Source organism: Onychostruthus taczanowskii, unplaced genomic scaffold (genome assembly GCF_017590055.1).
Source record: "Onychostruthus taczanowskii isolate IOZ18803 unplaced genomic scaffold, ASM1759005v1 scaffold86, whole genome shotgun sequence".
Classification (NCBI taxonomy): Eukaryota; Metazoa; Chordata; class Aves; order Passeriformes; family Passeridae; genus Onychostruthus; species Onychostruthus taczanowskii.
The window spans coordinates 799,233-823,698 of NW_024506552.1; the positions used below are offsets into that span (position 1 = coordinate 799,233).

General features: G+C 52.2%; 1 protein-coding gene across 3 annotated transcripts in view; it reads left to right on the plus strand.

Annotated features, from left to right (window-relative positions):
* Positions 1–23,968, plus strand: part of LOC121346893 (S-adenosyl-L-methionine-dependent tRNA 4-demethylwyosine synthase TYW1-like) — a 93,486-nt gene extending 69,518 nt beyond the window's left edge. For all 3 annotated transcript variants that reach the window (XM_041425050.1, XM_041425049.1, XM_041425048.1), the window contains 3 exons: positions 2,634–2,744; positions 10,459–10,626; positions 23,564–23,968. In XM_041425050.1, the coding sequence (XP_041280984.1) occupies positions 2,634–2,744; positions 10,459–10,626; positions 23,564–23,785 (501 nt within the window). In that variant the 3' untranslated portion in view covers positions 23,786–23,968. The remainder of the gene's footprint in view (positions 1–2,633; positions 2,745–10,458; positions 10,627–23,563) is intronic.
* Positions 23,969–24,466: the final 498 nt, after the last annotated feature.

Genomic DNA, 24,466 nt, shown 5'->3' on the forward strand with positions numbered 1-24,466 from the left:
CTCACGGCTTAAGCTCTTTATTTCTTGTTTTGCTGTGCTTATGAGAGGATCTCCTGGGGCCCTATTGTACAACAAATACAAATAATCCATGAATAAAACAGCCTGGCTCTTTGTACTGCTGGCAGTCTGCAAGGATTGCTCCCAGATAACATTTTGGGATATTACTCATTTTGATTTGTGCCTTCTACCAGCGTTTCTCTGCTCAACAACACTGCAGGGATGTTGCCCTCTGGAAAGAGGCTTCTCCAGATTAATTTCTGATTTTTCTACCTGTTTGCTGTCTGCCTTTGGCAGAGTTTCAGTTTCTTTCAGTGCTTTCCCTGCCCAGCCATGGTGAGTTCCTGCAGGTTCTGGGGTAGTTCAGGTGTTGCAGAGGGGCACACACAGAGGCTGCAGTTATTCCCTGTCAGTGCTGCACCGGGGGAAGAAGCCCTTTAATTTACTCATAGCATGTTTAGTTTTATGAAGTCCTTGACCTTAAACTTCTAAATGAGCTGGGATGTGATTTGGAGAATAGTAAAAGGAGATTTAAATGGGAGAAGGCCCCACTTGCCTGCCTGGGAGGATGTGCTGCTCTCACTGGGGCTGCTGTGAAACAGGACCAGTTATGTTAAATACAAACTGGTATTTACTGGTGCCTTGAAGCTGCTGCACTTGTTCCCCACTGGGAGCTGCCCTTTGGGGACCCATTAATTCATTAATTGGTCTCCAGTAATTCCACAGGACTGATGAGGTGTGGGCACTGCAGATTTTCCTCCTTAGATCTTTTCCCTCTACTTTCTTCTTCCTCTGTTATGTGCAAAAACCATGTTTATTTTTCTGTATTAGCTCCTCTACTGTTCTTCTCTCTTCAGTAATTAACAGTTGATTTCCTGCTTGTCTCTTGACCTTTCTTTTGCCAATCCATTGAAATCAGAAGAATTTCTTGTTCTTTAAATATCTGCTTAAATGCCACGGGTAGAGGTCAGCTGGTCTAGTTCTTGACATATTTGGAAGATGTTCCTGGTGTTCATTTGTTTCTCTTCTAGTTATTTCTTAGTAAATAACCTGGAAGGTTTGCATAGCAAATTGGTGTAGATATTACTTTTCCCTCCATGGTACACACAGAAATGGGTGCTAGGTGAGTGATACATTGATTTTTATAGGTAGGGCAGAATTCACTGATGTGGCAGTCGGGATCTGAAAGAATAAAATGTTCCTTCTCTGGGCACCGTGTGCCAGGGCCTCCCCACTCTTACAGGGAAGAATTTCTTCCTCCTGGTCCTGTCCCTCCATCCCTTGTCCAAAGTCTCCCTCCAGCTCTCCTGGAGCTCCTTCAGGCCCTGCAAGGTCACAATTCAGTCACCCCAAAGCTTCTCCTGTCCAGGTGAGCATTCCCAGCTGTCCCAGCCTTTCCTCCCAGCAGAGCTGCTCCCATCCTGGAGCCTCCTCCAGCAGCTCCAGCTCCTGCCTGTGCTGGACCCAGGGCTGGGGCAGCTCTGCAGGTGGGGTCTCACCTGAGCACAGGGGCAGAATCCAAATCCCTGCCCTGCTGCCCACACTGGGATCAGCATTTATATTTTCCAGTCCACAGTGTGCAGACACAGCAAAGGAGTTCATCGAAACTGCAGATTTCCCTGAAAAATTGCTCTATAAATAAAAATAAATTCCAAAAATAAGTGAAATAAAACATCAGTAGAAGATGAAGGGGAGGGGAAGGATGGAAGCAAGCGGATGTGAGGAGTGGATTTGTTCCATTGTCAAGTGCTTGTGTTGAGAGGCCTTTTGTCACCAGTGTCTCCTTTGGACAGCAGCCCTTGGAGGGCAAATGAGAATAACTCCAAGCAGAGAAACTCTCTGTCCCCTTCCTAGGAGGGAGTTGGATCTGGGAATCTTCTCCACATCTCCCCTTGGAGGGGGCAGCCAGGGGTGTTGGGCTGTGTTCCCAGGGAACAGGGACAGGAGGAGAGGGAACGGCCTCAGGCTGGGCCAGGGGAGCCTCAGGGTGGATTTTGGGAAAATTTCTCATGGAAAGGTTGTCAGACACAGAACCAGGCTGTGTAGGAGGTGATGGAGGGGTTTAACAGCCCTGTACATGTGGCACCTGGGGCCATGGCTCAGTGGTGGCCTTGGCAGTGCTGGGTCAAGGTTGGACTTGATGTTTTGAGGGCTTTTCCAACATAAATCCTTCCATGTTTCTGTGAGGGTCCCCTGTGCTGATGATCCAGCTAGAGGCACTGAAACACCTGTAACTCATGGGGAGGTTTTGTGCCTGGGGAAGCAAATCCAGGAGAGAGAGATATTTCCTGCTTATTGTGCCAGTGAGTTAAACTCCTGTACAAAGAAAGTGCCTGTGCTCTGAGGTCTGCAGAGGGAGGATTTGTGTGGCACCAGCTGGCTCAGCCCAGGTGAACAGGGCAGATTTCCTAAAGGAACAGGTTTGCTTCAATCTCTGAGTTCTTGGAATATAATAATGATTTCATTTCTTTCTCCTGTTTGAATCTGTGTGCAAGACTGGAATATCTTTCCTGGGTCAAAATGAGATGTCAGTGGGATTTTTACTTTGTTCCTGGGTGAGAATGGGATGTCAGTGTGATTTTTCCTTCATTCCTGGGTCAGCATGGGATGTTAATAGGATTTTTCCTTTTTTCCAGCAACAACGCACTGTTTATAGGCTGACCCTGGTGAAAGCTTGGAACGTGGATGAACTCAAAGCTTATGCTGACCTGATATCCCTCGGGAAACCAGACTTCATTGAGGTCAAGGTGAGCTGCATGGAGCTGTTTTAGTTTTTCCAGCACTATTTTCCATTGTTTTGTCCCCATTTCCCCCCTGCCTTTAGTCTAAACTTTCTAAGTAAAATTCTTCTGAAGTGATGCATAAGAAACTCCTCTCTTGCTTTTAATATTAGGGAACAATAATTCACATTCAGGTGATGTTTTCTAGTATCCTTGTACGTACCTTTGGAGCAGGTTTCCCTGTGCCACAAACCAAACTTTGTACCAGCCAGCCTTGATTTCTGCCCAACAGAATCATCACTCTCTGGCCTTTTTTTGTATTTCTGTGAAAACAAAGATAAATAGATATTCCTTATTTATGTCAGCTATCAGTTGAAACAAAATATTCCAGGTTCAGCTGGTAGTTTGGGGTAGGATTCTTCCCATCCTGGTCTCGAGTTTTGCCAGGGGAAAGGTGAAAGGTTCATTGATATGTTTGTGTTTGGCTGGGTTTGAGGGCTGCCAGCAGATGTGAGATACAGCAGGGAGGAGGGCTTTATCGTGGGCTTAATTCAGTAAATATAGACTGTAAAAAAAGTTACAAACTTGTAAAAAAGGGAGGAGGGACTTTATCGTGGCTTAATAAATTCAGTAAATATAGATGGTAAAAAAAGCTACAAACTTGTAAAAAAGGCATCTTCCCACGTGCTCTGAGCATTCTCACCCAGCAGCTCCTGCAGAGCAGCACAGCTGTTTGTGCAACTCTGTGTTTGTGCATTCTGTTGCTCCTGGACTCTCATTTTTCTTTTCTCGTTTCCTTCTCTTGTGTAATTTTTTCAAACTTTCTTTCATTTTTTAACCTTTTTTTAAAAATTTTTTCAACCTTTTTTTACTGCTGCTATGAAGAAAAAGCCTGGATTTTGCTGTGAAGGTTTGACCTTCTGTCAGCATGGAGATTTTTTCTCTCTGGGTGTGCTGCTGAAGTTGGGAGCTTCATCCCAGCTTGGGTTTGGAGTTTGGTTTGGGGAAAACCCGTCGGTTTTCCATCTTCCCTGGCTGTGCAGGATCCTGCCAGGGAGGGGAGGGCAGGGATGCAGCAGAGGCTGTGGGCCTGGTGCTGCTGAGGCTGCTCTGCCCGGGGCATTAATGTTAATTAGTGAGATGAGGAGGTGCCAGTTGATGTTCCAGCAGGGATTCCCCCAGGAACTGTCCAGGGCAAACATCTGTCCCTGCAAGGCACGGGCTGCTCTTCCTTCTGCCTCACAGTGTCACAATCCTGCTTTCCCAGAGTTCTGCCCTGGAAAAATCCTGCCTTGCTCTGCCAAGGAAACACATGAGTGGTCACAGGTGTACTCCTGGTGCTCTTCCAGCTGGGACAGGGATTTATCTGATCTCTGAACCCTGTTTGTGGGAGCTGGGACAGGGATATTCATCACAGGGATATTCCTGGATCTCTGAACCTTGTTTGTGGGAGCTGGGGCAGGGGTGTTCATGGATCTCTGAACCCTGTTTGTGGGAGCTGGGACAGGGATGTTCATGGATCTCTGAACCCTGTTTGTGGGAGCTGGGACAGGGATATTCATCACAGGGATATTCCTGGATCTCTGAACCCTGTTCTGTGAGCTCTGAACACAGCTCCCCTGTGAGCTGGGACAGGGAGGGGCTGGGTGACATGCCCAGAATCCAGCAGTGGGATGGTGGCACTGGGGGTCCAGTCTCACACTGTGCTGATCACACAGCATTTGGGACTTGGCAATTTTCCCCAAAAGACCTGGTATTTTTGATTGAAAATCATTTTTTGTGTTCCTTTGGGAACGAAGCATATTTGGGGTGTGGATAGGCCTCAGCATTCCTTTCTCCAGCCCCTCAGTGTGCCAGGGTAAAATCCAAGAACCAGGTGGTGCTCAAACCAACCCTCAAAGAGTGCTGGGGACATTCTGCAAAGCTCTGCCTGACAGTGGGGCTGGGCCTGGGGATTTTCTGGCTGAAGACTTGGGATAAATGACGTCCATTTCAGATGAAGGCAGCTAATCCAGTGTTGCTCCAGAGAGCCTCACGGGGTGGATGGAGAGAGATTTAGATTCTTGCAGGGCTTAATCCTTGTTCTCATTTCCATGAGTGCCTCACAGTGCTGTAACTCTGTGGGACCCCATTCTCCCACTTAAGCCAATAGTAAAGGGAGACTCAGTCATTAAAAATGCATCAAATTGATTTATTGCCTTAATCTGTTCTAATGCCAGTGTGTCACTGTCACACTTGTACAGAGCTGATGGTTGTACTTAAGTCTGGAATGTGCCAGAACTCCTTTTCTTCCCATGGTGCCCTCTTGGGGTTCCATGAAAGCCAGAGGTTTGTTTGATGTGCAGCATTTTTGTGTCCAGGGAAGGGAATGGAGGTGTGAAGGGGCTGGAGCCCCAGGAGAGGATAAGGGAGCTGGGAAGGGGCTCAGCCTGGAGAAAAGGAGGCTCAGGGGGCCCTTGTGGCTCTGCACCACTCCTGACAGGAGGGGACAGCCGGGGGGTCGGGCTGTGCTCCCAGGGAACAGGGACAGGAGGAGAGGGAACGGCCTCAGGCTGGGCCAGGGGAGGTTTGAGTGGATTTTGGGGAAATTCCTTCACTGAAAGGGAGGCCAGGCCCTGGCACAGCTGCCCAGGGCAGTGGTGGAGTCCCCATCCCTGAAGGGATGTGAAAGATGACTGGACATGGCACTTGGGGACATGGGTTAGAGTAGCCTCAGCAGTGCTGGGTCAGTGACTGGATTTGGTCTTAGGAGTCTGTCCTTGCTGAATTCTAGAATTGTGGAATAGTTTGGGTTGAAAGGGACATTAAAGCTCATGCAGTGCCACCCCTGCCATGGCAGGGACACCTCCCACTGTCCCAGGCTGCTCCAAGCCCCAGTGTCCAACCTGGCCTTGGGCACTGCCAGGGATCCAGGGGCAGCCCCAGCTGCTCTGGGCAGGGTGAAGCTTTGGCACTCAACTCACAGCAGTGGTGTGAGCTCCAGCCTGAGCAGAGCCTTCCTGCTTCCCCCTGTCCCTCAGAATTTAAGGAAGAAACCCAATGCTGCCAGGCTGGCTCTTTGTCCCAGGGCTGTCCATGGCATGGTGTCTGAAGGCAGGACTGGGGCACAGCAGGGATCCAAGTCATGGCACAGAATCTTCCCAAGCCTTTGTGAAGGTTTTCAGCCACTAGGAAGCTCTTTCCCTGCTGATTTTCCTGCTGATTTTTTTCATGTAGTTGGATAATCTCAGTGTCCAGCCCAGCTCAGGCTGCTGCTCTGGGACTGCAGCTCCTGCTCTGGTACCTGAGGCTTGGCTGCAGAGTTGAAATGACCAAGTAAATGTGTGCAAGGAAGGGCCAGGGGGAGGTATCTGTCCCAGTCTGCTCACTCTTGTCAAGTTAAACAGTAAAGACTGTTTAATTGCTTAAAATAATGATGAAAATGAGCTGTGCCTTAATGAGTTTTTAATTGCATGCAGCAAGAGGCGATTGCCCCCACCTGTCCAACACCCATTCAGGATCCTGCTACCATCCCAGCTGGAATTTAGATGAAGAGGTGAAGCTGAATCACCCATTCTGGTGCCTGCTGTGAATAAACCCAAACAATGTATGATTTCCACACCTGAAAAAGACTAGCATTGGACACTTGCTGTTAGAGAATCACAGAATCATTTGGGTTGGGATGGACCTGCAGGACTGAATCCAACCACTCCCAGCACTGCCAGTGTTCCCAGGTGTTAAATCCTGCCAGGGATGGGGACTCCAAACCTCCCTGGCAGCCCCTTCCAAAGCCTGACCATCCCTTCCATGAAGAATTTTTCCCTGATGCCCACCCTGCCCCTCTCCTGGTCCAGCCCGAGGCCGTTCCCTCTCCTCCTGTCCCTGTTCCCTGGGAGCACAGCCCGACCCCCTGGCTGTCCCCTCCTGTCAGGAGTTGTGCAGAGCCACAAGGGCCCCCTGAGCCTCCTTTTCTGCAGCTGATCAGTCCCAGGTTGGACCCGGTGGTCCTGGAGGACTTTTCCACCCAGGATAATTCCATGGTTGTGACCCTGGAGCTGAGGGGGTGGCTCAGCAGTGGCTGTTCCTCTCTCCATCCTCACAGGGCTCCTGTGGAGAGCTGGGGTGAGAGGCTGGTCCTGTGTTTGAGTTCAGCTTTCCCAGGAGGAGTTGCTTTCACTTCCAGGGAATCCCTGCCCATTTCCAGGCAGTGCAGCACCCTCTGCAGGTGTGGGGGGTCTGCAGAGCTGCTGGGGGATACTGGGGCTGTGCTGTACAACCAACCATCCTCAGTCCTTCCTGCAGACTGAGGTGGCACAAAGGGCTGATGGCCTTTGTTAAATCAACTTGAAGCAACTTGGTGATTAAAAGCAGCCAAGGAGTTGAATCCTGGCTGAACCCACTGCAGCAGGAGCAGACGTGTGTGAGGCCTTGTGGCTGTAATTTGGGGAGTGCTGCTGCTCAGCTCAGGAGTGTTTTCATTGCAGAGATGGCAATCAACGTGGCATTGAGGCTTTTTATATTTGTCTGGGGTCACGGCTGGCCCAGATTTTAAACAGCGTCTCTGTCACTCAGCAGCTTGGCCTACACTTTGTTCTCTGCTAATTTGTACGAGCCTCAATTAAATTTATAATTTGTGGGCCCGGAGTGAAGAGAACTGTTTTGTTCAGTAATTAAATTGGGAAGTCTGGAGTGTGAGTGGAGAAACAAAGCACTGTCAGCTGTAGTTGTTTCCTTCAGAGCCCTGGGGATGGAAGGGATTGCTGGCTGTGTGCATCCCGGGGCAGCAGCCAGGTCCTTGGGGCAGGAACGTGCTTCTCTTGCTTCCCACAGCAGCAGCAGCCACCCTGGCATAGGCTCGGAGCTCACTCAGCTCCATTACAGCTGAAAATCAGCCCTGGGCCAGCACAGAAGGGTGTGGAATGGGATGGGATTTAAGGTCCTTTCCAACCCAAGCCATTCCATGATTCTGTGAACTCCATAGCATGCCCAGCACAGTTGCTCTGGATTCATCCTGGCAGAATCAGGAAGAGCTGGGATGCTTTTCAAAGGCTTCTGCATTTCAAGGTACTTGGCCAGAGCTCTGTGGATTAGGCTGCTCAAAGCACCCTTATTAAGCAGGTAATTAAGAGGCAGAATCGTTGCTGTTCCTGCCGCAGGGAGGCTGGGGAGAGAGCTCTGGGTGAACAATGGGATCCTTTCCTTTTTAATTCTTGATGTCTTAATAACTGTCTTCATGTATTACTGCAAAGCAGAACGTGACCGCCCTCATCAGCTCCGCATGGGTTTTAAGTGCTATCAGCTGTTAATTAACTCCAGTTTGAAGAAGTTGGGGAAGTTGAAAGCTGCTTTCCTTCGGTGTGCTGGAAGCTGATTCCCATTGATTTGTGCTAGGAATTAATCAGCCAGCCAAGCACTCACTTATTCCATTTGCCTCTGTGCTTTCTTTGCTTGTAAACGATACCTTTGTAGTTTACTGAGAGCATGAATCACGTTGGAGCTTCTGAAGAATTTTCCCCCTCTATACTCATACATTTTTCATGCTGCTCAAATCATAATCTGGATAATGAGTGTGGGGAGAATATTGCTGTGTGTCTCCAGCTGAACTTTGGGGATCCAAACCCCTGATTTGCGTGGCTGGCTGCTCTGATATAACACTGACTAATAGAGAAAACAAACATGTTTCAACTCTGGGTTCAGACTTACAGAGCTGGCCTAAAAAAGCCTGAATGTACATCCCTGGTGAGCACTCCCTGGCTTGTGGCCTGTCAATCTTCCTGCAGGCTGGCTCTGAGTTATGGTGCTTGGGCAGATTAATGGGGGGAGTCCCTCATAAATTTATGGGTGAGAAAGTAATTGCTTCCAAAACTTGTACAGTTCTCAATTAGCAGCAGGCTGTTGCTCCTGTAGCCCTGTATGTGCACTGTGCTTTGGTTGAAAGTGTTGGCAAAGATGTGTCTGCATATTCTGTGTCCAGGGAAATGCAGGTAAATCAGCATTTCGGAGCATGGTGGCAGCTGGAGCAGGTGCCATGGCCGTGCCACACATGAACCTGGATGCAAATTCCATTTAAAGAGGTCAAAGTCTTCTTCCCAGGGGGAAAACCAGGAGCAGGCCAGACACAACATCCATAAAACTGTGTTGTAAAGGCTGGTGCTTGATGAGATTTTGTGACTGGAATAAAAGAGCTCAGCCCAAGAGCAGAGGGGCTGGAACCAGGCAGAGAGAGGGGCAGAGGGGCTGGGTGGTGTCTGGAGAAAAAGCCCTTTGTTCTGTTTGCCCTTTGGGCACCAGGGTTGTGACCAGCCCTGGGATATGGTGTGTGATCTCCTCTCAGGGATGGCAGATGAATTGCTGGGAAATTGGCAGTGAATTATTTGATTGGGAGCAATTGATGGGGGTCGTGATCCTGGCTGTGAAATATTTTCAAGCAGACATTGAAAGACACCCTAGAGCTGAGCAGGGTCTGCACCCCAAGTGGGTGACACTGAGTGCTCACCACCCACTGAGCTGCTTGTGCTGTGGGGCAAATTACAGGGCAAGGAGCATTCAGTGTTCTGTGCTGTCCAAGGGTTTTGTGTCATACACTGGCTAAACAGGAAGGGAAGGGAAGGGAAGGGAAGGGAAGGGAAGGGAAGGGAAGGGAAGGGAAGGGAAGGGAAGGGAAGGGAAGGGAAGAAGGAAATGCAAGTTTGAGGTCATGGCTGAGACTAAATCAGTAATTTAGGAGGTTCAGGTGATCACATCTCCAAATTAGGAGTAACTGGTCCCTGAATGGTGTGGCTGGATAAGGAAGGCTTGGGTGTGGCACTCAGTGCTCTGAGCTGGGTGACACAGTGGGGACTAGTCACAGGCTGGACTTGGTGATCCTGGAGGGCTTTTCCAGCCTCAGGAATTCTGGATTCAGAGGCAGAGAGTGGTGGATGTGGTGGGGGAGAGCTGGAGGTTTTCCACTCCCTGAGCAGTCCTCCAGAGCGGCAGTGCTCGTGTCCTGGCTCTGTGTGGGGACAGAGGGACACGAGTCCTGCTCCAGGCTCTCCATCCATGCCTGGTTGGGGAGGGAGCTGGAGCAGGAGCCCCTTTTCTCTGACACCCCAGGATCTGCAGGGGAGGTGTCCTTGAATGATGTCACCTCTGAGGGGCAGTTCTGGGGGTGCTTCCAGAACATTATCCAGAAGCTGCTTCCCAAAGCTCCAGTGCTCCCACCATGGAGGGATTGAGCTTTGTGTCGGTCTCTGCTGTGCCAGGGATGCTCCCAGTGCCCATCAGCTCCGAGTGCATGGGATGGGTACAGCTCACCCAGGGACCTGCTGGGTTTGGGTACAGGCAGGGCACGGCAGAAATATCACAGCCTGGGCTTGGAAGGAAAAGGCCCAGAGCTCTGTGGCACATGGACAGGATCTTTGGGACTGTCCCACTGACATGGCATTGGTTGCCCATGAGACTCTTCCAGACTTGTCTCATTTCCAGCCCCAGTGACCTTCTCCAAGGTCCCTTGGTCACTCGGGAGCATCCTGCCTTTTCCTGTTAAAGCAGTGTTCCAGGATCAAGCCCAGCCTCTGAGTCACTGCTGGGGACACCTGGCACGGTGCTTTGGGAATGTGTCACTGCGGGAGGGACCCATTTTGATGCCATCTAGAGATCTGTGACCTTGCCATGGGATCGGGTGTGAGGGGGCAGAGCTGGCAGCTGCAGGGTTTGCTGTGGCTGGCACTGCCAGGGCTGGGGTTGCTGAGCTGACTGTCCTGTTTCCCTGTGTCCCCAGGGTGTGACCTACTGCGGAGAGAGCTCTGCCAGCAGCCTGACCATGGCCAACGTGCCGTGGCACGGGGAGGTGGTGAGCTTCGTGCAGGAGCTGGCGCGGCTGCTCCCAGAGTACGGCATCGCCTGCGAGCACGAGCACTCCAACTGCCTGCTGCTGGCCCACAGCAAGGTGAGCCTGCCTGGGGAGGGCACAGCTGCCTTCTCTGCTTCTAACAGCCTTATTCTCCAGAGTTATCCCCAATGGTTTCAGCTGGAAAAGCCCTCTGGCTCTTTGTGTCCAGCCGCAGTGCCAAGGCCACTGCTGACCCATGTCCCAAGTGCCACATGCACACCTGTGTTAAACCCCTCCAGGGATGGGGACTCCACCCCCGCCCTGGGCAGCCCATTCCAATGCTTCCCAAGCCCCTCCAGTCACTGGCCAGGAGAATCCAAGGTGTGCCCCAGGATTCCAGCCCTTCACACCCCTGGATGCCACTCAGACCCAAGGGATGCTCTGTTATTTTCCTGTTGCTCTGAGCCACCTCTCCAGAGGCAGAATCACCATATTTGAATCAGAAAACCACACAATCATTTGGGTTGGAAAAGCCCAACCACTGCCCCAGCCAAGGCTGCATTGTCCCATGTCCCCAAGTGCCACATGCACAGGGCTGTTAAACTCCTCCAGGGCTGGGGACTCCACCCCTGCCCTGGGCAGCTGGGCCAGGTCTGGAGAACAAATTCCAGGAAGGAATTTTCCCAAAACCCACCCTGACCCTCCCCTGGCCCAGCCCGAGGCCGTTCCCTCTCCTCCTGTCCCTGTTCCCTGGGAGCACAGCCCGACCCCCCGGCTGTCCCCTCCTGTCAGGAGTTGTGCAGAGCCACAAGGGCCCCCTGAGCCTCCTTTTCTCCAGGCTGAGCCCCTTCCCAGCTCCCTCAGCTGCTCCTGGGGCTCCAGCCTCTTCCCAGCACCACTCCCTTCCCTGGATATGCTCCAGCCCCTCAGGGTCTGCATTGTCATGACAGCTTCTCTGGGCAACCTCTGCCAGGGCCTCACCCCCCTCATGGTGAAAAATATTCTCTTATATCCAATGGAAATCGACCCTGCTGCTGTTTAAATCCATCAGCCCTTGCAATAGGTCCTGCTGGGAAGGTTTGACTCCCCTTCAAGTACTGGAAAGGAAATGAAATTAAATGCAAGTGAAATGCCAAAAAAAAAAAAAAAAAATTAAAGGATGGAGGGAAATAAAAATAAAGAATAAAAATTGGAAAGGAAACGAAATTAAATACAAATGAAATGCCAAAAAAAAAAATTAAAGGATGCAGGAAATGAAAAATAATGAGTACATATTTGCTTTCTGAGCTTCAGAAAAGATTAATAGAAGGACAGCAGAAAAAGATAATAATGTGCCAGCTGGGCATGTGATGAAATTGTCGATTGCTGGAATGCTTTGTGTTGGAAGGACCTTAAAGCCCATCCCATTCCATGGCAGGGACACCTTCCATGATCCCAGGTGCTCCCAGCCCCAATGTCCAGCCTGGCCTTGGGCACTGCCAGGGATCCAGGGGCAGCCACAGCTGCTCTGGGCACCCTGTGCCAGGGCCTGCCCACCCTCACAGGGAGGAATTTCTCCCAAATATGCAATCTAAACCTACTTTGGAATCTGCAAATGGAGCAGCTGGGAAGGAGCAGAGAAAACCAGCACACCTGGCACTGGTTGTGTTTGATCTCATCTTAAATTGGCTTTATTTACAGTCTCACTCCTGGCTGTTGCCACTGGCAACTGTTCCTGAGAAAGCAAAATCTCCTTTTGCATTGTAAGGTCCAGGAAAGCAAACAAACAGATTGCAGAAGCCTTCTTGAGGCAGAATTTAAGTAACACCATTAGCAAAGAGAATAAATTGGTACCTGTCCAGGAGGAATTCAACAGCTGCTTCTACTTCCACAGCCATTAGCAGAGGGTGTCTGTGGGAAGCAATCTGTCCTCGGTGCTAAAATAGCTAATAAAAATAAATTTATTTCCATTAGGGTTTAATTTTTGAGTTTCAGGCTCTAGTGGAGAATATAATCTGTCAGTGCCTATTATTTGCAGGAAAACCTGTGCTCTGGGACTGATCAAACTGGAGTAATTGCAAAATCAAAGGGGTCCTTAAAAATAAGGAGTTGCAGGAAGAGTGTGATAAAAATCATTAAGAAATGTGATTTATTTCACTGTGTTTTCCTAGGTCTGAGTTTGGAGGTGTTCAAACAATGCTCCTGATAAGTTTAATGCTGTCATTGAATGCCAGCCTGTAGGAAGGGGTCTGGGAATGTCAGGAATAATCCCTCCCGCAGCTGCTGCCTGGGCTGGATGGGACTCGTTGATTAGCACCTGCTTGTGATGAGTGACAGTGCAAGAGGGCATTCTCTTCTTAAGGGCAGGGATTTAGGGAGAAAAGGGATTTTAAGGAAAGCAAACTGCAGGCTCACTGGGGAATGCAGTGTTATTTTCTCTCTCCAGAGGTCACGGGGTGGCCCCCAGATGGGAACTGGGGCACCTGGGGGCCTTCAGGATCCTAAAAGTCTCCTGTTCAGCCTCCAGGTCCCTTCCCACACACACATCCCTTTCCCTGCTGGCCAGCAGTGGGTTCTGCTCTCTGGGAGGTGCTCCTGGGAGGCCTCAGGGGAGGATGGGTCCCACTTGAACCTCAGAGAGCTTTGCATCCCAGGGGAGCTCAAAAAGTCCTAAAAACTGAATCCTCAAGCAAGATACTGGATTTCACTTACCCTTCCCACAGCCCTAAAGATCACCCCAGAGAGCAGCCCCTGTGCCCTGCTCCCCATGCCCTGAGGATCCATCTCTTCCTGGCATTTCCATGGCTTTGGGGCACTGGGTGTCAGCTCCTCAGATCCCAGTCTGGTTTGAGTGGGGAGGGACCTTAAAGCCCATCAGTGCCACCCCTGCCATGGCAGGGACCCCTCCCACTGTCCCAGGCTGCTCCAATCCCTGCCCATCCTGGCCTTGGGCACTGCCAGGGATGGGTGGGTTCTGCTGGAGCCTGAGGGATGAGTGGGGATAGTCAGAGCTGGGTGCAGCCTTCCCTTGGCTGGGATCTCCTCTTCCCTGCCCTTCCTGCATCCTCCTCCTGGCCTTCCCCTGGTTTCCATCCCTCTTTGGGAGCTGCCTGGTGTTTGGGCTCCATCCTCTTTGATTCTCTAGCAACAGTGCTGAATTCTTGAGTAATTTTCTTTGCTTTTGAGTAAATCCCATAAACCATGGTCACAAAAATGGGATTTATGGCATCACTTGGAATTAATGGGCTGAGATATTGACACAGCAGCAACTTTCTAATGGAACAGTTAATTCCAGGGACCTTTACCAGAAACAGGCCTGGGGCTGCTGCTGTTCCTGGCTGGGACACTCAGTGCACCCTCAGGAGGACCAAAAGAGCTCCTGAGAAGGGGGAAGGAGCTGCAGCTGCCTTGCAGGGAGGATTTCTCTGAAGGAATTCAATATCTTGGTAATTTCTGGACTAAATCCCTGTGCCCTAAGGTGCTGGATTTACTTTCCATGTGTGTTCCACCCTGTCCTTGTCCTGAAGATTCCACCCCATTTTGTTCATTAACCCTTTCCCCCCTGGAGCAGGTGGTTGTTTTCCAGCTCCCTGGGGCTTTACAGCACCAGTTTCTGGCCAGTTCAGTCAGTGCTGCTGCTGCCCTCAGGCAGGCTGAGGCACTGGGGTCCCAGAGCTCTGGGGCAGGACAGGAGGGTTCCATGTCTGAGCACCCCTGGGACCCCAGGGCTGATTTCAGCTCACTGGGGAATGCACAGCTCAGGGAATGCTCCTGAAATTCCAGTGCCTGCTCTGTCTGGAGGTCTCAGCTCACAGGGTGACATGAGCAGGGTGGGCTCAGCACCCTGCTGCCATCAGCCCTTTCTGCCTTCATTAATCAGACAGGCCTGGGATTTGGTTGAGAAAGCTCTCCAAGACCATTAAGTCCAACTGGCCACCCAGCACCACCACCATGTCCCCACGTGCCACATCCACACACCTTTGGGACACTTCCAGGCATGGGGACTCCACCTCATGCTCTGGGCAGCTGTGCCAGGCCCTGACCACCCTTTCAGTGAGGAAATTTCCCTGATATCCAACCTGAACCTCCCCTGGCACAATTTGTGACTATTTCCGCTTGTGCTGTCACTTGTTGCTGAGAGAAGGGACCAACACCCACCTCCCTCCAGCCCACAGCCAAGACTGCACAAGCAGAGTGTCCCCTCTCTGGCTCCAGACACTCCCTTGTGCTGCAGGTGCAGCTCTGTGCTCCAGCCTTCCTTGCCTCACCAGCTGGATTCTCTCCCTCCTGGATGTGGTCTGGGATAGCCTTGTGTTCCCCAGCATGGCAGGGGCACCGTGGCATCCACAAGGGACAGGCTGCTGGGGACATCCCTTCAAGAAGTTCAATTCCCATACCCAAACGCCCTTGTGAGGGTGGGCAGGCCCTGGCACAGGGTGCCCAGAGGAGCTGGGGCTGCCCCTGGATCCCTGGCAGTGCCCAAGGCCAGGCTGGGGCTTGGAGCAGCCTGGGATCGTGGAAGGTGTCCCTGCCCTACAGGGGTGGGATGGGATGGGCCCAAACCAGCCCAGGATTCTGTGTGGCTGTAGTGCTGGGGTGTCACAGCACCCCAGGGCAGGTGTTGGGGACAGGGAGCAGCCTGGCCAGAGGTGCCCATCCCTGTCCTTCATCCACAAAATCGTCCCAGCCAGGAGGGACTTGGCCTTTTCCTCGTGGTGCGGGCACAGCTCGGGGACAGGCACTGCAGTGTTCCATGCTGAGCATCCCACGCTGAGCATCCCAGCTGTATTTAGGGAGGAAGAGGAAGCACTTCACTGCCAGCTGCACATCCCCTGACAAGGGTGCATCAGGCACAAAGAGTCCATCACGTTCAGTTCCTTCCTGCCTCTGTCCTTCAGAGAGTGGGAGCTGTCCTTGTGATCCAGGGAGAGTACCACAGGGAAACCAAACCTGGAGGAGAGGGTCACAAAGAGGTGGAACATCCTGGGATCTGTAGCAGAGCAGGGATGGTGTGGAGCCCAGCTGTGGACAAGGTGGCCCCAGGTGTGGACAGGGTGTCTCAGCAGCCAAGCAGCCTCCTTAGAGCAGCTGTGAGCAGGAAATGATGGAATTCCTGAAGGTTTTCTCCCTTGTCTCCTGGCAGCAGGAAGGTGGCTCTGCTGGCCTGGCTGTGTCAGTGATGATAAGCAGCTCTCCATTGTGCTGAAGTTGTCTGACTTCTGTCTCTGGGAGTGGGAGCTACCAGGTGGAGTCCTGGGTCCATTGGCAACTGGGCAGGGATTAAAAACCCCAAATCTGCCATAAAGAACCTTCCCTTGGAACAGCGCCCCGGGGTCAGGGGGATCAGCACAGGATTCCATGGGCTGTGGCTCTGCTGGGCTCAGCTCAGGGCAGTTCAGATTGTCCCACTCTTTGGGGATCCAGAACAGTGAATTCCATCTCCAGAACAGTGAATTCCATCTCCAGGCATTCCATGTGCTGCCTCTGGAGGAGTTCCCTCTGCCCTGACACCTCTGATGGCTCCTGGGCACAGGCTGAATCACTGAGGGTGGAACTGCAGAGCTGCTCACTGCTCCCAGCTGAAACTGATAGGAACTGTGGTGCTGGTGGCTGCTCCCAGATCCTGTCTGCAGAGCTGCTGAGGGATTTAAGGCTTGGTTGTTCCCAGGGCTGTGTCCCTGTGCTGGTTTTCCTTCAGCCCCATGGACTGGGATGTGGAGAGACTCAGCTCTGTGTGCCTGGCATCTCACTGCTTGTGGGATCAGTCAGGGAATGGTTTGGGTGGGAAGGGACCTAAACCCCATCCAGTGCCACCCCTGCCCTGGACAGGGACACCTCCCATTGTCCCAGGCTGCTCCAAGCCCCAGTGTCCAGCCTGGCCTTGGGCACTGCCAGGGATCCAGGGGCAGCCACAGCTGCTCTGGGCACCCTGTGCCAGGGCCTGCCCACCCTCACAGGGAACAATTCCTAATTCCCAATATCCCACCTAACCCTGCCCTCCTTCATCTTAAAGCCATTATTACCATGTCTTACCTCACCTGCAATTTAAAAACTGGTTCAATTCCCTCCTAAAGCTTGAGGTTGGGATTATAATTCAAAAGGAGTTTGCAGGCTTTTGCCAAGTGCTGTGACCCTGTTCAGTGTAATTTCACACAATATTTCTCCTTCTTTTGCTGAGTGACTCCAGTTCAGTCACTTCCCCTGTCAAACAAGGGGAGCCTTAAATAATTGTGAGCCTTAATGAGGTGAGAAAGGGGTCATAATTCTGGGAATTATTTGTTTGTCTTGGGGAGCTGGTGCTGGCAGGTGGTGCAGTGTGCTGTGTTTATTGGCAGCCTGTGGGAAGGTGCAAAGCTGCTGCTTTATCCCAGGGATGGACTGTCCCCAGAGGGAAATGGAGGAGTTCAGGACGGAGCCATCCAGATAATTTTCCCTTTTGATGCTGTGCCCAGCGAAGTGGCCACTGATGGACACAGGGCTCAGGGGGATCTCACTCCTGGGTCCCACCTGGGTGTCACCTCTGCTCTGACAGCTTCTTCTCCAGCCCCCCAGCTCCTGCTCCAGCCCCCCCAGCTCCTGCTCCAGCCCCCCAGCTCCTGCTCCAGCCCCCCCAGCTCCTTCTCCAGCCCCCCAGCTCCTTCCAGCCCCCCCAGCTCCTTCTCCAGCCCCCCAGCTCCTGCACCAGCCCCCCAGCTCCTTCCAGCCCCCAGCTCCTTCAGCCCAGGGTGCTCCATGTCCCAGGGCAGAGGCTGGGGAAGGAGGGAAGTTCCTGTGCTGGGGGTTGGGAAGGTGAGCCAGGCACAGAGCAGGATGGATCTGCCCCTGCCAGCTGCTGCTGTGGGACTGCAGTTCCAGCAGCTGGAGAGCCCTGTGCACAGCTCACGAGTGTCTGTCTGTCCCTCTGACAACACAGACATGTGTCCCCAGAGGTGGGTGTGGGTCAGACTCTCTGTGCACCAAGTGTTTCATTGGTGGCTTTGGGGTTTTGTTTGGTTGGTTGTTTTTTGTGTGCCATTTGGGTTTGGTTTAGGATTTCTTGTCGGGTTTTTTTTTGCATTTGTTTGTTTTGGGGTTTGGTTTACTTTGGGAGGAGTCTCAGTCTGCTTTGGGTTTTGTTTGGGTTTTTTTTTTTTTTTTTATGGTTTTGGTGAGCTTGGGTTGGTTTGGGGTTTGGTTGGCTTTGAGGTTTTTTGTTTGATATGGGGTTTTTTGCTTGGTTTTGGTTTTTTCAGGTTTATTTTTTGGGGGAGGGATTTGGAGTTTCTTTCTGGTATTTCATTTGGGTTTGGGTTTTTTCCCCTGTTTTAGAGTGTTTGGATTTTTTGGTGGAATTGTGTTGTTTTCTTTTATTTTTGTTTATTGTGATTTTGAGGGTTTGTCTTTGTGGGGAGCTTTTGGGTTTTTTTCTGTGGTTATTTTTGTTTGGTTTGGAAGGGGCAGGTTTTGTTTGTTCTGGGTTGGGTTTTTTGTTTGTTTGTGGGTTTTTTTGTGGGGCTGGTTCCGCTGCTGGCCGCTGATTGTTATTTTTGGTGTATGGTCCTTAAAACTCTGTGAAAATTGTTGAATTTAACCATTGAATCCTGTGCATCCCCCAGAGAAAATCCATTTGTTGGATTTGAGGACTTTGTATCCTTGAATCTTCTACAGGACAAGAGGGAATGGCTCAGGCTGGGCCAGGGGAGGCTCAGGGAGGAAAATTTCTCACTGGAAGGGTTGTCCAGCCCTGGCACAGCTGCCCAGGGCAGTGTCAGTGTCTCTGTGCCTGGAGGGGTTTAACAGCCCTGTGGATGTGGCACTTGGGGACATGGGCAGTGGTGGCCTTGGCAGTGCTGGGAATGGTTGGACTTTGTGATCCTGGAGTAGTTTTCCAGCCCCACTGTTTGTAGGATTCTCACCAAAGTGGAGCTGAGGCAGCCCCAAAGCTCGGGGGTCTCCCCCACTCCCCCTGTGCTCCCCTGGGATCCTGGAGGGCAGCACAGCTCCAAGGAGAGGAGTTCTCCATCCAGGATGGACCCTGGGCTTCCAGCCCTGCAGGGATGGGGTGTGCAGGATCCCTCACAGCCTTTTCTTTCTTTTCCTCCTGCTCTGCTCCACTCTCTCCTGTGCTGTTCAGTCCTTCCCTGAAAATCCTCTGGATGTGTGTGGTGCAGGACTGGAGTGAGTGGCTCAGGAGGAGCCTCCTTGTGCCAGCCTGGTTGGCTCTGAGGGAAATACAACATTACCCTTGGTAGGACAAACTAATTGGTTTTAGCTGCATCCATTCCTCAGCATTCCCTGTGTCACATCCCAGCCTCTGTCCCATATTTTATCCTGTCAGATACACCTGGGATTATTTCTCAGCAGTGTTCATGTCTGGGGGAATGTAGTGCATGGTCCTCCTGGACTGTCCTTAATCTGTGCACAAGATCCCACCCCCCCAAACTGCCTCTGCAAATATGTTGATAAGAAAAGCAATCTGGAGCGTGGCTCTTCTCCTTCAGGAATGTTGATGGATTTCAGGAGCTGCTCCTGCTGTGGTGAGAGCAGCTGTGAATCTACTGCCAAAGAGGAGTGATGGAATTGTCCTGGTCAGGGCCACTCCTGGCAGTTCAGGAGCAAAGGGAGGGCTCCGTCGGCTCTGCAGATGCTTCCAGGGAACCCGGCTCTCCATTTGATCCGTTTCTGATGGATATATCCCACCTTGTGTGGATGGATGTATCCCAGTCCGGATATATGGAACTATCCCACTTTGGACGTAGGAATATATGGATCTGTCCCAGTTTGGATATATGGATATATCCCAGTCTGGATATATGGATCTGTCCCAGTTTGGATATATGGATATATCCCAGTCTGGATATATGGATCTGTCCTAGTTTGGATACATGGATATATCCCAGTCTGGATATATGGATCTGTCCTAGTTTGGATACATGGATATATCTCAGTTCGGATACATCCCAGTTTGGATACATGGATCTATTGATCTATCCCAGTTTGGTTGTATGGATCTCTCCCAGTTTGCATATGTGGATCTATGGGTCTATCCCAGTCTGGGTGTATGGATCCATGGATCTCTCCCAGTTTGGCTCGGGGCTCTGTGAGGGACAGGCCCTGTCCCAGGCCAGCCCTGTCCCGGGGCTGTCCCGTTCCTGCTGCGGTGCCAGGAAGGGGCCTGGGGGACCCTGAGCTGTCCCTGGGCCAGCAGAGAGCCCTGGGGTTAATGAATTGGTAATTAATGAATTCATTGTCCTGACCCAGCAGGTCGGGGAGGGATCCCAGCCCTGGGGCACCTCTGGATCCTCAGCACAGCAGGGACAGAGCTCCTGGAGCGGGGCCAGCTCAGGCTGGGAGGATGAGGATGAGGAGGGCCTGGAGCATCTTGGTGCCCAGGTGTCACGATCAGCTCATACAAGCAGGAGGTCGTGATGGTTTGTTAGCTGATCTCAGAGTGCAAAAAACAACACAGAGGGGATTTCAGTATTGATCAAAACAAATACACCTTTTATTGAATGACCACAGCAAATGCAATTGAGGATTAGAAAAGAGATAAGAGAGAGAGAGAGGGCATATAGCTACCAAACGTAGAGATGAGATCCTCGTGCTCCTGTCGGTGGGAAATTCGCCTTGTGACGTTGGGGAGAATCTCAAAGTCCTGGTTAACTCAGGGATCTATTATAGTCCTTTGCTGAGGGGGGAACAGATCTTGAAATCACTGAGGGGGAACAGATACAATAAAGAATAAGTCCTTGAAATTGCTGAGGGGGAACAGGTATTGAAGACGGGTACAGACAGTCCATGTTCTCAGCAGTGAGCGGGACCCTTTGTTTCAGGACTGGTTTTTATGGGAAACCAGTCTAGGTCCAGTGAACACACCGGCAGGCAACACTTGGCAGTGTTCTGCTTCAGTCAGGCCAGCACCCCTATACCAGAATTCCAGGGGTCTCAGTCTCAGTCCTTGGGAGGGGGCTTCAACCTCCGTCCGTCACGGTGGTAGTGGAGCAGATGAAGGATTTTCCATGGGGGGCTACCAAAGTTACCCCTGAAAGTTCATTTGGCCAAGAGGTGGGGAAATTCCTGGGCCATTGTCATGAAGCAGGTGTAAGCATACAGGGTGAGTTGCCCCTTGGCAGGCCCTGCTGGAAGCGCTGTGGACACAGCTGTGAGCAATCCCTTGGTGAGCATCCACCTCAGCCAGGCCAGAACTCCGATAAAGGTCTTCAGTGGTCCTGTTCTCTGTTCTTGTGATGGTCGTGAGGCAAATGAGGGAAACTTTGGACTGTCTCTTACACCTGTTTAGCTGATTTCATTTCCCCTCATTCCTGTGCCTCTTGTATCCCATCATTAATGCCTTCCTGGAGCAGTGCTCCTTGCCCTGGAGGATCTGCAGGATTCCATCAGGGTTTTCCTGGCTGTGCATCTGTGCCACATCTGTGGAGAGCAGTGGGTGTTGAGACCTTGGGGACTGGAGCTCAGGGGCTCCAGGAGCTCCAAAGGAAGACTCCTGAGTCACCCCAGTGCTGGGCAGGGCCCTCGGGGAGGGAGAGTTTCCCTTTCCAGCTCAGCCCAGGGCCAGCTGAAGGAGCTGTGGCACTCTGTGATTCCAGCTTAGGGAAGAACCAGGGGAGGGCTCTCAGCCATTTACCTTGTGTCAATGTATTTATCACCCTGAAGGGCTCCACAGGCAGTGAACAGTTCCCTAAAACACCTGCCCACGTTAGGGTGGGATCCCAGGGATGTTTAGGGTTGGCTCCCCTGTTAAATGGAGGCTGTGAAACTGCTTTGAGCCGAAAATCTTTTGTTCCCTGTGGAACAATCACAACATTGTTAAATCCAAGCTGAAAATTCCAGTACGGCAGTTGAGGCTGTTCTTCCCCACTCTGGGTTTGTGATTTACTCCTCAGCAGGAGCCATTTCTCCCCATGACACCCTTGCCCCTCTGGTGTTGTGGTTCATTCACTGCACTAAAAATGGTGATTATTGATTGATCTGCTTTGGAATGGATCCTAGCTTGGTTGTTCTGGTAGGAATGGGGAACAGAATCATGGAGGGGTTTGGGTGGGAAGGGACCTCAAACCCATCCAGTGCCACCCCTGCCATGGACAGGGATACCTTCCACTGCCAGGGATCCAGGGGCAGCCACAACTCCTCTGGGAATTCCATCCCAGCCCTTCCCCACCGTCAGTAGGGAGAATTCCCTCCCCGTGTCCATCCAACCCTCTGGCAGTGGGAGGCCAATCCCCCTTGGGCCTTAAAGGCCTTGCTGGATCCTCTGGTTTGGGGTTTGCCCTTTAATTTGCTGAGTGTTCGTGGGTCAAACCCGGAGGGAGCAGAGTTTGGTGTCAGGTGTGACATTGTCACCTCCCCAGCTCTGGGGGGAGCTCAGCTCTGCAGAGCCCTGATCCTCCTTGGGCTCAGGATTTTTCCTTTCAGGTGGCACGATGTCTCCTCTGCCATTGCTCTCCTGGTGGCCTCACACACGTCCCCACCTTGGCACAAGAGAAGTGAGCCTTGGGCCCCTTGATTGATGCCAGGACTGGTTCCCAGTGCTGTGATTCTGCAGTGTCCCCTCCTGGCTGCAGCCCCGGCAGGGACACACTGTAATTCCATGGGCAGGGATGGAGGAGCATCAGCCACGGCTGAGTGCAGAATTTCAGGGGTGTCAGCAGTTTTCCCAACCAAAAAAGCTTTTAGTTCTTGGGCACAAAGTCAAGTGCCATTTGAAATGCACAGCCATCAAGTTTGGGGGGGAAAAAGCCCACAATAACCAAGGAGCCGGTCTGTTTTCCCTCTTTTTTTGGATTAAATGCGTAATAAGCTCTTAGCTGAGATAAATCCTAATTGAGGCTTCAGCAAAGGCTGGGGCTAAATGGGCAGAGCAGGTCTGGGAGACAAATGCAGCTCCAGCTTGTCAAAGTGAGCCATTCTTCACATGGAAAGAGGATTTGTGTCATTAAACCTCTTCATCTCCCCCGTTCCCAACCACAGCCCTCCTGCCCTGTCCAGAGTCACCCAAATCCATCCCAAATCCATCCCAATCCCTTGGCACGTGCCTCAGGTGCTGCTCCTGGGCCATTGTCCCAGGCTGGGCTGCCCTGGAGCCACAGTCCCATGCTGGGATTGAGGTAACCTTGGCAAGGTCCCTTCTCAGGGGTACCTGGGCATGGCCCCAAATCCACACCTGTCCTGCAGAGCTCTCCCAGCTCCCCACACCAAGGGCTTTCCCATGGGAGTGTCAAGGGCAAGGGCAGACACCTGGGAAGGCGTGGGGAGGCATTTTAGGAGCCTCCCTCCTGGAAACTGGGGGAGGATCTGGAGACTTTGAAGGCTCCAGCAAAGCATCCAACAGTGCAGCCCTCATGGAGATACCACAGGATCCTGGGATGGGTTGCAGGGACCTTAAATTCCACCCAGTGGCACCCCTGCCATGGCAGGGACACCTTCCACTGTCCCAGGCTGCTCCAAACCCCAATGTCCAGCCTGGCCTTGGGCACTGCCAGGGATCCAGGGGCAGACACAGCTGCTCTGGGCACCCTGTGCCAGGGCCTGCCCACCCTCCCAGGGAACAATTCCATCCCAATATCCCATCCAGCCCTGCCCTCTGGCACTGGGAAGTCATTCCCTCTGTCCTGTCCCTCCATGCCTTGTTCCCAGTCCCTCTCCAGCTCTCCTGGAGCCCCTTGAGGTCCTGGAAGGAGCTCTGAGCTCTCCCTGGAGCCTTCTCCTCTCCAGGTGAGCACTCCCAGCTCTGCCAGCCTGGCTCTAGAGGAAAGGGCTCTGCTGGGAGCACTCCTGGGCCTCCTCTGGGCCTGCTCCAGCAACATGAGGTTGTTTCAGTGCTGAGATTTCCAGAGCTGGAAGCAGCTCTGCAGGGAGGTCTCACAAGGGCAGCACAGAGGTGGAGAATCAGTTCCCTGCTGGCTCCTGAGTCCCTCCTGTTTTCCTACTGAAGCTGTATCCTACAGGAGCCTCTGGACGGCTTTACCTGCAGCTCCATGTGATGCAGAATTACCCAGCTGGGGATCCCAGCTCATCCCCACCCAGCTGCTCAGCACACCCTGGGGTTGGTGCTCCCTCACTGTCTCCTCTCCTGCAGTTCCAGGTGGATGGCGAGTGGAGGACCTGGATCGACTACGGCCGTTTCCAGGAGCTGGTCAGGGAGCACGAGCGCAGCGGTGGCTCCAGGACCTTCACAGCAGCTGAGTACACAGCCAGAACTCCTCCCTGGGCCCTCTTTGGGGCCAGAGAACGGGGATTCGACCCCTTGGATGTGAGATTCCAGCGGAAGAACAAGGCACGGGACACCTCGGGTTGCTGAGGGCTGGGCTCCCGCACCCTGGGCTTCCCAGGACTCCCATTTCAGGCTGCCACCCGTTCTGGATCCACCCACCTGGATTATCTTGATGTTTGGGAAGGGGGTCCAGCCTGGATTTTACCCTTCCCTCCTGTTTCTTGGGCTTCCTGGATGAAAATACTGATAATGTTCTTCTCTTGCGATGAATCAGAACTGGTTCAGCAGCAGGGGTGGGGGTGGGCAGTGCTGGGATCTCAGTGGGGAATGTTTGGAGTGGGACATGGGGCCAGAGGGTTCCTTGGACTCCTGTGTAAGGAGAGACTGGCAGCAAAACATTCCACATCCCCAAGGAAAAATGCCAGGGGATTTCAGCCCCACAAGGTTGGATCAGGGCCACAGCCAGACCTGGATCCAAAAGCTGATCTCTGCTGGGAGCATCATTTTAGGGACTTTGTTCAGGTTCAGGTATTTTACACACTGGTGCCATTTCCTGTAAAAACCCCATTCCCAAGAAGCCAAACCTTGGGAATGATGTAACAGCACCCCTATGGATAACCACCTGCAGCTTCTGATACCTCTCCAAGTGTCTTCAAACCTCAAGGCTTTGGGAATGAGGTTTAGGAGCAGTGTTATCCCACTCCCAGCAGCCCTATGCACCAGCTCCCATCCGTCAGAGCCCTGCTGGGCTCCAGCTGGGTGTGCCTG